General features: G+C 40.6%; 1 protein-coding gene across 4 annotated transcripts in view; it reads left to right on the forward strand.

Moving 5' to 3' along the window:
- Positions 1 to 11,170, forward strand: part of TDRD1 (tudor domain containing 1) — a 50,258-nt gene extending 39,088 nt beyond the window's left edge. For all 4 annotated transcript variants that reach the window (XM_045439005.1, XM_045439004.1, XM_045439006.1 and 1 more), the window contains 7 exons: positions 137 to 256; positions 2,385 to 2,501; positions 5,668 to 5,835; positions 6,867 to 7,094; positions 7,710 to 7,756; positions 7,838 to 7,930; positions 10,758 to 11,170. In XM_045439005.1, the coding sequence (XP_045294961.1) occupies positions 137 to 256; positions 2,385 to 2,501; positions 5,668 to 5,835; positions 6,867 to 7,094; positions 7,710 to 7,756; positions 7,838 to 7,930 (773 nt within the window). In that variant the 3' untranslated portion in view covers positions 10,758 to 11,170. The remainder of the gene's footprint in view (positions 1 to 136; positions 257 to 2,384; positions 2,502 to 5,667; positions 5,836 to 6,866; positions 7,095 to 7,709; positions 7,757 to 7,837; positions 7,931 to 10,757) is intronic.
- Positions 11,171 to 11,777: the final 607 nt, after the last annotated feature.

Below are 11,777 nucleotides of genomic sequence, written 5' to 3' on the forward strand. Positions count from 1 at the left end.
AAAATACAGATTTTCATGTTAGGAATTTGTGAATGTTGATAATCAGCAGTTGATGAATAAATTGAATGAATATGTAACTGGGAGAGAATACCAAGTTTAGTCTATTTTATGCAAGATCTGTTTTCTGTGTTTTCAGCCATGTCTTCAGCTGAGCAGTGGAGGACAATAGAATTGCCAGTTAATAAAACTGTGCAAGCAACCATATTAGAAATCATAAACCCACACTTGTTTTATGCTCTACCAAATGAGATGCCAGGTAATTTTGAGACCTATTGATGCGCAGCTTTTTAACTGTATAATGAAAACACTTCTCTGGAGAATTCCTTAAGAAGTAAGAGGGAGAGGGGAGGCTGGTGATTTTTGTCTTATTCAATGTTTTAAGGAAGAATTGACCGTCCTAACACTTAAGGCACATTTAGTTACTCAAACACAAATGTGAACATGAAGGGAATGCCCTGCATTTAGCACCTGCCCAACCTTCAGGTTTTTATAAGGAAATCGTGTCTCTTAAAGAAATTGTGGCTTATATACACAATGGAATACTACGTGGCAATGAGAAAGAATGAAATATGGCCTTTTGTTAGCAATGTGGATGGAACTGGAGAGTGTTATACTAAGTGAAATAAGTCATAGAAAGAAAGATACCGTGTGTTTTCACTCTTATGTGGATCCTGAGAAACTTAACAGAAGACCATGGGGGAGGGGAAGAAAAAGGTTTAGAGAGCGAGGGAGCCAAAACATAAGAGACTCTTAAAAACTGAGAACAAACTGAGGGTTGATGGGGGGTGGGAGGGAGGGGAGGGTGGGTGATGGGTATTGAGGAGGGCACCTGTTGGGATGAGCACTGGGTGTTGTATGGAAACCAATTTGATAACAAATTTCATATTAAAAAATCGTGTCCTTAATTGCTATATAATTTTTTGCTTAAAAACAGATACTATCTAGGGGCGGCTGGGTGGCTCACTTGGTTAAGCATCTGACTTCAGTTCAGGTCATGATCTCACCGTTCGTGAGTTCGAGCCCCGCGTCGGGCTCTGTGCTGACAGAGCCTGGAGCCTGCTTCAGATTCTCTGTCTCTCTCTCTTTCTCTCTCTCTCTCTCTCTGCCCCTCCCCCACTGACATTCTGTCTCTCTCTCTCTCTCTCTCTCTCTCAAAAATAAACAAACATTAAAAAACATGGGGGGCCTGGGTGGGTGGCTCAGTCGGTTAAGCATTTGACTCTTGAGTTTGGCTCAGGTCATAATCTCACGGTTTGTGAGTTCGAGCCCTGCGTTGGGCTCTGTGTTGACAGTCAGAGCCTGGAGCCTGCTTCAGATTCTGTGTCTCACTCTGTCTCTGCCCTTCCCCCCTCGTACTCTGTCTTTCTCTCTCAAAAAAAAAAAAATACTATCTAATTTGAATTGTATTTACAAAGCTAACGTGTTAAGAAAATTTGATATGTTGAAAGTGTACTTTGTAATCCGTGTTACTACAGTTTAGAGACTTAGAAAAATGTTTTATACTGGTCCTAATCCTGAAAAAAAGTAATGTATAAATGTTTTCTTCTTTGTTTCATGGAAGTGTATATTAAGGAATCTCTTTCAACATATTTGAGTTTATCCTTGTAATGTCAGAAAGAGAGTTAGTGCAAGTTAGTGCAAATTTAAAACAATTTGCAGGTACTTGAAGGCTGGAAAAGTGAATCTTTGTTTCAAATTGTCAAACGAGGATGTGAGGGCGATTTGGCTGCGACATCTGTCACCCCATTGATCGCCAGGGTTGATTCGGCTGATCTGGCTGGCTAGGCAGGGGTCCCCTTCCTCCCTCACTGCTCCATGTGCGTCCCTCGCGAAGCTGCACGCTTGGTCAAAGAGGACGACCTTCCCCGATAGAGGAGGACCGTTCTTGGGTCAAGGGTATACGAGTAGCTGTGCTCCCCTGCTAGAACTTCCAAATAAGCTCTCAAGGTCTAAATTGTCAGACGACAAATTGTGGTGATACCAACAAGGGCTCTTAAATCTATGTCCAGCATTACAAATAATCATCTTTAATCTGTGTAGGTGGAAAGTAGGGTTATTGAATCCTGATGAATTGGAAGAACTGTGTTTTATTAACTAGAACACACTTAACTGAAAATTACATGGGAAAATTGTGAAAGTGGGACTCAATGAGTTTCTGTAGAGTATGGCCATGCTGGTGTGGAACTGAGCGCTCTGGAAGCTTCCCTCGTGCTCCCGCCCAGCACTGCAGCCCGCCTGTACCCGGGGCCACTAGTGGTTTCGTGGATTCTTCACATGTAAATGTAAACAGGGTCTTTAAAGTGATTCGATTTAACATTCTTTTTGTATACTGTCGAAACAGCACCGAAAATTTCCTCACAGGAAATTGCTTTTTTGTGTTTCAGAAAATCAGGAAAGACTGTGTGTGCTGACAGCTGAATTGGTAGAATGTTGCAGTGCTCAGAATAGTCGATTGTCTTACCGACCGAAAATTGGAGATGTGTGCTGTGCCAGATACACAAGTAAGGGTCTTTGAGGTAAAATATTAAAGGGCAATATTTTGTTCTCTTTTACGTGAAATTTTGTGTGTTTTGTTATTGAAGTGCACATTTCATTTTGTTAGAGAAATTAAGAAAGGCAGGGTTGTTTGTTAATTCATATGTTCTGTTCCATAACCATAAATTATGTTTAGGTAAGGATATAGGTAGGTATCTACCAGTACTTACAGATAATCAGTTTTACATAATAATATCATATTTATATGTGGAGGAGTTGCAAGTTTATAGAACTTTCTGAATGTGCTAAAAAAATAAATAACTGCGTTGAAAAGGCGACTTGTTGAATCAGGGACACTTTAACCATTGTCCTGTTGTTTTAATATTTCATGTTAACAGATTTCTTTTAGGAATAAAAATAACACTTGGAGTGAATATTCTTGGGCAGAAATTTGGGGAATTCCTGAGTCAAAAGATGTCAATTGTTTTGTACGTCCCAGAAGCATATTGCTCTCTGGGTATCTTAAAGAAATGTCCATATGTGCCAAAAGTTTGTGAGTGCCAATTCATCATCTCCTTGTCAGCAATGAATTTAAAGTGTTTATGCTCTATTGCCCACATAGTGTTCATTTTTAAATTTAAATTTACAGTTAACCATGTTACATTTAGTTTTGTTTCCTTTTGCATGACAACTGGATCTACATTCTCCTTCCTTTTCTTCTGATAGAAATCTATCGTAATTTTTGGTTAGATAAGTATTCTTTATTACTTTATTAGAACTTTACATAAACACTGTTCACAGCTGTGTAGTAAACCATGATGTAATGAGATACATGGTTACATATCTCTTTTGCAGTCTTTTTTGTTGTTGTTACCAGTGTTCTGTATACTTTCGCTGATAATCTCCAGTTCTCTGCATTGGTATAAATTCTCCTAGTGAACATTTGTGTACTTTATCAGCTTTTATCATATTGTCAGTTCTTGTGGCCTTTGCGCCTCCTATCTAGACTGCTTGTCCTTCACGGCTGAGCAATCATCCTGGAATTTTTCCTTCATCATCATGCTGGTGATGGATTCCCTTTTGTTTCATGGATTTGTCTCTTACCTGACCTTGTTGGCCAAATTTCTCCCTCCCGCATCTCACCTTGTTTTCTGAATTCCTTATGTTTGGTTTACCCTAATATTTGGGTATATATCCCATCCTTCAGAAGCTGAGAAAAGATGCACGTAAGATGAATTTTCTCTTATCTTCCCATGTTCTCCCATGTTTGAAAAAGGCTTTACCCTAACAATTGATAGCTTGCCTAGATCTAAAACTCTAGATTGGAAATAATCTTTCCCTTAAATTTTTGAAGGCATTGCTTTTTTTCTTTTTTTTAAGAGTTTTTTTTTATTTTTTATATTTTAGTAATCTCTACACCCAACATGGGGTTCAAACTTACAACCCCAAGATTGAGAGTTGCACGTTCTTTTTTTTTTTTTTTTTTTTAATTTTTTTTTTTAATGTTTATTTATTTTTGAGACAGAGAGAGACAGAGCATGAACGGGGGAGGGTCAGAGAGAGAGGGAGACACAGAATCTGAAGCAGGCTCCAGGCTCTGAGCTGTCAGCACAGAGCCCGACACGGGGCTCGAACTCACCGACCGCAAGATCATGACCTGAGCTGAAGTCGGACGCTTAACTGACTGAGCCACCCAGGCGCCCCGAGAGTTGCACGTTCTACTGACCAAGCCAGACAGGCCAGTCCGCTTTTACTGTTTTTTAGCTGTAGCTATTGCTGGTCAAGAGAGAAGGATCATTTAGATTCTCCAAACTGTATGTTTTTTTTTATCCTGGAGCTTGTAGGAATGTCTTCATCCTGTTCTGAAATTCATGATGTGACTTAGTATTGGCTTTCACTGTCGTGCTGGGCGCTCGTAAGTGGCTGGGCCCTTAAGGCTAGAAAGTTGTGAGCTTCAGTTCTGAGAAATTTTTCTGAAAATTTTTTATTCCCTTCTTTGACTTTCTGTTCTCTTAAGAATTCCAAATATTCTAATGTTGGACTTGAAACTCTTCTGCTAAGTTTCCTCTTTTCTCTTTCACTTCTTTCCATTGTTTTCAAGAGAGTTCCTCAATTTTATTTCCCAGCTTACTGAGTTTTTAACTTCTGGTACCACATCTCTAGTTTCAGTAGCTTTGTTGTCTGTCTTCTCAAGTGTGTGTTTTTAATAATGTCTTGGTATTCCAAGGGTGGAAGGTGTTTTCTCTGGGAATGTTAACATCGTTGTAATTTTCCGTCTTCTCCCGATTCCTAGAGTTCCTGTTTATTCTGATCTTCTCCGTCGTGTCGGAGGCTTACTTCAAATGTCTGGTGATCCTGTGCTGTTCACTTACAATGGGGCATCTGATTGGAAGCTTCTGGTGGCCTTCACTGTAGGGTGATGGGGCCCGTCCATTTCACCAGGACTCCTGCTGTTGAGAATCTTGAAGTGCATTCACTTGGGACTGGTGTCTCCTGCTTGGAGTGGGTAGCTCTCCTGACATTGTTCTTGGCAAACTTCCTTCTCTGCGCTGCCTCATGCTTCTGAGTCCAGTAGTCTGGTTCATCCTCTCAGGAGAAGAAACCTCTAGTGTTCTGCCCTTGAGTAGGAGCAGTTGGCTGGAAATGAAGAGGGCATTCGAAGCTTTATTAAAACCCATGAACATAAACGAGATCATTCTCTTTAGCAACTTAAGAAATAAGTGTTATGTGTAAATGTATTTATAAACTAAAGTCTGTTCAGATGTCTTGGGAAGGAAGTCCACTTCCTGTACCCAGGCCTGATGTTCAGCTTCATCCTTACTACTGCCTTTGAATGGGTTGTTTGTCCAGGCTTGGGGGTTTGAGATGCAAATGAAGATGCTTCTTTGCTTCCCCACGGCCAGGCCAGCTTTGCTTGAGCACTGCTACCTCATTTCCATTCAGGCATCTGCTTTCCAGCTTCCGGTGTTGTCTTCTCTCTTGTTCTCTATCCTTGTGGTTTTGTGCTTTTTCCTTTTTAATCATGCAGTTGTCTTTTTAGTAGACTCTGGAAGGAGTGGAGGTGATGCTTGTGTTTCATCTGGACTGTAATCAAAAATTTTCAGTGATGTAAATGTAACTGAATAACCATCTGGAGGGAGGGAGGGAATCATTGAATGTACCTTCTTACCTAAGATTGCATTATATTTTCAGATGATGACTTCTGGTACCGTGCCATTGTTCTGGGGACATCAGATGCTGATGTGAAAGTGCTCTATGTAGACTATGGAAACATTGAAACTCTGCCTTTTTCCAGAGTGCAGCCAATTTCCACCAGCCACCTGGAGCTTCCTTTCCAAATTATTAAATGTTCACTTGAAGGTAGGCAGTTAAGTCACTTTCCGGTTGAGATGTCTGTGTGGTTTTCCCTTTGTTTTATAGCCCTATGTCTGAGTCAAATGGGCATTTCAATAACTGCCCAGATTTCTAAACATCAAGTAGAGTTTACCAAAAAAGTTTCGTATCTTCTATTCTTTATTTCATTCTCACAAAAATTATATTGCTAGCCCATTGTTGTTCAGTTATTGTGTTTGGCCCCGGGTTGCACAGCTAGAAGTGGCAGTGCCTGGGAGAACTGGGCCTTCTGACCCTTATCTGAGGGCCTCTCTGCTCTGTCATGGCTCTTAGAGACAAGAGACATTCAGATGACACCATTCGGGCTAATTCACTGTGCACTGTATCTGCATTGATATTCATTTCCTTCCTTTGGTGTTTGAGTAAAGCGAACAAAAATGCTAACGTAGCTTTTTACTTTGACTCCTCATTTTGTTACCCAGCGGTCCCAGCAGATAATAGCTCACTCATTGGCTCCTAGTCTGCTTTGGTTTTGACTCAGGGAGAGAGTTGGAAAATTACCTTTATTATTGTTTGCCTTTCCCATTAGGACATATGTCCCTGGCAGCAACTGTTTTCTGTTTTGTGCCCTCCAGACTCAGATTAGTGCTCGATAAACAATAGGGATCAATGAATATTTATCGAGCGATTTTTTTTTTAATGCAACAGCAATAGTACATCAAAGCATACCTAAACTCAGCTGGAGTGAGGCTTTTGCTTATTTTCTTTATTATTACTTTTTATGTATTTACCTTGAGAGAGAGAGAGAGACAGCACAAGTGGGGGAGGGACAGAGAGGGAGAGACAGAGAGAATCCCAAGAAGGCTCCACATGGCCAGCATGGATCCCAAGGCGGGTCTTGAACTCATGAACTGCAAGATCATGACCTGAGCTGATACGTAGAGTTGGACACTTGACCAATTGAGCCACTCAGACATCCCTTTGCTTATTATCTTTAGATGATGTATGTAAAATTTTTTTTTTTAAGGCACTTGATTAATATTCAGTTTTTTCCCCAGGACTAATAGAATTGAATGGAAACTGCTTGCAATTAGTGATAGAACTACTAAAAAATTTCATGCTGAATCAGAGTGTAATGCTTTCCGTAAAAGGAATTACCAACAATGTCCATATGGTGTCAGTTGAGAAATGCTGTGAAAATGGTACTGTCAGTTTAGCTGATAAGCTGGTGACTTACGGCCTGGCAAAAAACATCACATCTAAAAAGCAAAGTGCTTTAAATACAGGTATCTGTTTTCAAGTTTAATTAATGACAGATGTAAGTGTAATTAAGAAGCAGTGTAATCAGTGTAGGTGACCTGGTCTTTCCTTACTCTGCGTGGTCACATTCCCTTCCTCCTCCCTGTCCTTTGTAAATCCAGTGGCACGGGGACCTACTGGGTGGAAGCAGGCCTCCCGGTCCAGATTTTCCTTAGCTTAGGCTCAGCAGCATTGCTGATACATTGATGCTGAGAGCTTTAGAAATGTCTGGCATTCAGAATTACTTCCAACTTACTTTCGACCCTGACCAAAGTGAGAAGAGTTTGCACTTTTGAGATTGGATCTTCTGGATATCTCACAAGAGGATTACTTGATAGGCCTGCCCTCGGCTGAAGGCTATCCCATATATGATAGGCAAAAGACCTAAAATCCTAGAGATGAGGGCATTAATTTGGTGAAAACTAGGACACAGTAGTAGAAAATATTAAAGCCCAAATGAGAAGTAATTGATTAGGTCCTTGATAGTGAGAACCCATGCCTAAGGGGCAGAGCTGTGTAAATTCAGTGTTTTTCAGTGTTTCGTCAGTGTTTTTGTTACATATGGTGTGTGTTATCTGATGGCTTTTTGTATTTGCTTCTAGAAAAGACATGTAGGATGAATTGCTGTTGCACAGAGTTACGGAAACAGGTGGGTAGAGTTTATTTGAAGTGAAATTATACTTCTTACATTTTTAGAAATGAAGTAATACTATTTCTTTATCACCCATAGGTTGAAAAACATGAACAGATTCTTCTCTTCCTCTTAAACAATCCAACCAATCAAAATAAATTTATTGAAATGAAAAAATTGTTGAGAAGTTAAGTAAGTTAAATTTGATGTTTTCACCACTTCTGTCACCACCAACGGGACATCTCAAGGCATGTCAGGGTAGAACTCGTGGCATGAACCACGTCATGAGGCTGTTCTTTATTTTGCGACCTAATGATTTGAGGTCTGGTTGTAATGTGTTTGTTGCTTTGCCAAGTTTTATTTGCTGATCTGAAGTTGGCCGTTAATGGGACTGAGTCCAGGGGTGTTCACGTTGTAACCGCTCACTGTTGTTCAGTTCCGAATGCTTACATTATTGATGGCGCGGAGGGACTTGTAAAAATTGTTGTGAGGTAAAGCTTTACCTCAGATTCTTTGTGTCTTAGGGGTGAAATTAACTCTCACTTGGGCATGTTGCGGTAAAAATGTTCAGCATTTTTTGTGAGGAGGTTTTAAAGGGCCAAGAATGGAAAATGGGCTTCACTGATAGTGTATTTCATTTCAAAACAAAGCCTACTCTCTGGTGGTGATTCTAGTGTGTAACAATGATAATTGGTGAGTTTGGAACAACAGTTTCCCCACATTTATTTATTTATTTATTTATTTATTTATTTATTTTTATTATTTATTTTTTTTTTGGTCTGGGATGCTTTGTTCGAAGGTAGCCCTCAGAAATACCTTGTGATCAGAGGTCAGTTAGAATTTCTGATTAAAATGAAATTGTCTTTCCTACTAATTCCAGCCAAAAGCAAAGGGTCTCTGACTCAGGGCACTCTTGTCGGCTACAGCACAGCCTGGGTCAGACCTTTTTGCAAGTAGCTCACGGGATGGTACCTCTGAGCGCCTGGTGATTGTCCGTGAGTTCACGTGCTCTCTCCTTCTCCGTGTGGGAAGGTACAGTTATTTTGTTTCTGCTCCTAAGAAGGTACAGCTGAATTCTGAGTGGAGTGTCATCGCTGCTAGAGCAATAGTTTTGTCTCCTGATTGATTTTCTTTACAAGTTTTGGGTTATTTCTAATAAATGCTCATCTGCCATTGCAGTTACAGCCTTCAGTCCTTTCTCATGCACTCGCTTTCAGTATTGACTACTGTCTTGTGTGCTTGAGTCTAAGATCTTAAGTTAAAAAAAAATGTAAAGTCAAATCTTAAATTTCCTGATAATTTTGTAGGGTAACGGACATGCAGTGACATGGACTTCTGGAATTTAGTCCTAGCACCAAATCATCTCATTTTTACCTGTGTAATAGGCTTTTTTTTTTTTTTTAACGTTTTTTTTTATTTATGAGACAGGGAGAGACAGAGCATGAACGGGGGAGGGTCAGAGAGAGAGGGAGACACAGAATCTGAAACAGGCTCCAGGCTCTGAGCAGTCAGCGCAGAGCCCGATGCGGGGCTCGAACTCACGAACAGTGAGATCATGACCTGAGCCGAAGTCGGACGCTTAACCGACTGAGCCACCCAGGCGCCCCAATAGGCTTTTTTTGTAAGGATATTGAGAGTGCTAACCCGCACGAGATGAAAGTTCTATTTTCTTTTGTTTCTACATAGATTGAAGACATTGTTTAAAAAAAAAAAAAAAAAAAGATGTGATTTAAAGACTAGTAGTTGAACTAGCTTTTCCTTTACTGTGGAATAAATATATATTTTTATCTACATTTTGAATATAGTATAATGCCTTATGTATTATTTAAAAAGCACTTGAACATCTAGTCACATACGTAATCATTACAGTAGTCCTGGAAAGAGAGTAAGACCCCACTTTATAGATGAGGCCAAGGCTCAAAGAGGTTAAATGGCTGCACTGGATGCACACAAAACCAGGTCTTAGGCTCAAAGCTGAACCCTCTCTGCTGCTCCTTGCTGCTTACTGTCTGCTGTGCTGCAGTGTCCTTAGATTCAGTCAGTTTTGAAGGACATGAGACTGAGGAGTTATATTAGAAGAAATTACAGGATACCCTGGGTGGCTCAGTTGATTAAGTGTCTGATTATAGGTTTCGGCTCAGGTCATGATTTCCCGGTTCGTGAGTTCAAGCCCTGCGTCGGGCTCTGTGCTGACAGCACGGAGCCTGCTTGTGATTCTCTCTCCCTCTCCTTCCCTCCCTCCCTCCCTCCCTCTCTCTCTCTGTCGCTCCCATGCACGTGTTCTCTCTGTCTCTCAAAATGAATGGATAAACCGAAACAAAAAAAGAAAAAATTACATACATGATTGCTTAAGCATACTTCATTGTGGTGGAAGTATAGTTGAATATTCACTTTTTTTTTAAATTTTTTTTTTAACATTTATTTATTTTTGAGACAGAGAGAGACAGAGCATGAACGGGGGAGGGTCAGAGAGAGACACAGAATCTGAAACAGGCTCCAGGCCCTAAGCTGTCAGCACAGAGCCCGACACGGGGCTCGAACTCACGGACTGTGAGATCATGACCTGAGCCGAAGCCGGCCGCTCAACCGACTGAGCCACCCAGGCGCCCCGAATATTCACTCTTTTAAAATGTTTTTCCTAGATACAGAGAAAATGTGTTTAAAATTGAAGTGTTTAGTCTTTATTGGAGAAATTTTTAAATAACTGTAAAATCGCCCAACTAGGAATGCTGTGGCGTTAGGAACCGAAGACTGTCCTCTGTGACTCAGACGTGATAAATAAGTGCTTCAGCACACAAGTCACTGTAACATTCTGTATCGGAAGAGGAGTGCACACAGCTGTGTTTCGCTTTGGTCCAGGGCGATCCAAACCACGGCAGCTCGTGCACAATGCTGTGGCGGTGCATTTCTGCAACAGATCCGACTTGAATGTACACTTTGGTTTGCTTGCACTTTAGAAATTAAGCAGAGTGATTGAGTCTCTAATAAGGCATATTGAGAGTTGATTTTTCTCTTTCAGAAGCAGTCTGTCCTGGAGATACACGCTTACCAGAAAGGAAACAACGAAGGCTAGACTTAGAGGCAGCACGGCACCCCGCGTGTTTATCGCGAATGTTGTCTTCTGTGCCTCCGTTTCTGTTTGCTTTGCCACTCTTCTGTTGGGTTGGGGAGTTTTGTTTTTTTCCCTCTAAGTTCTTCCTCCCAAATAAATAAGTCTGGCGTGGAAGTTTCATACCGCATTCATGGGGATATCGGGAAGAGATACATAGGGATTTTCTACTGTGAATATAAATTTTTAGGACTTAAAGGTAACACTGAAGAAAATATGGCTTCATATTACTAGCAGATAAATCTAGTTGATAGATGCATGAGTTTCTTTGGATTTTTCTGTATGTTTGAAATACTTGGTAATAAAACATGCCTTGCTCTGTCGTCATCTGCCTCTTCCACTTAATAAATGTTCCTTGGCTTGTTGTTGCTTCGGTCCTGTCTCTTCTTTTCCTGTCCACTCTTGAGATCGTGAGCTGCTGTCTCCGTCCCAACTCGGATCTCTTTTCCTGTGGCCTTTTGGGCTCAGAGTCTATCCTCAGGCTCTCGACCGCTCCTCAGCTGCGGAAGGGACTTTCTCTTTCTGCTTCTACAGAACATCCATACCCTTCCAAATCTGCAGCCATCTAGACTTCGTTGTAGGTAGAATTTACATTTTCTGAAATACAAGTGCAGTTAAGTTAAAAATTAGAGTATGCATTTTTCTTGAAGTACATAAAGGAATCTTAGTTGCTCCTAAAACGTGTGCAGAATTATGGGCCAGCTGACTTTCCTGCCAGCCTGTAAGTTTCTGTTGGGAAATTTTCCATGATTTAGTAATTTAATATCAGACTCCTAACCAAGAAGAGGTTACCAACTCAAAGGATGTTTTTTTGTTTTTTTGGGTTTTTGTTTTTCGGTCTTTGGTTTTTTTTTTGGTTTTTTTTTTTTTTGCTTTTACTGGTAATGTATGTCAGCCAGATTAAATGGAATTTTTCTTCATGTAACAAGT

The sequence above is a fragment of the Leopardus geoffroyi genome, chromosome D2 (assembly GCF_018350155.1).
Source record: "Leopardus geoffroyi isolate Oge1 chromosome D2, O.geoffroyi_Oge1_pat1.0, whole genome shotgun sequence".
Taxonomy (NCBI): Eukaryota; Metazoa; Chordata; class Mammalia; order Carnivora; family Felidae; genus Leopardus; species Leopardus geoffroyi.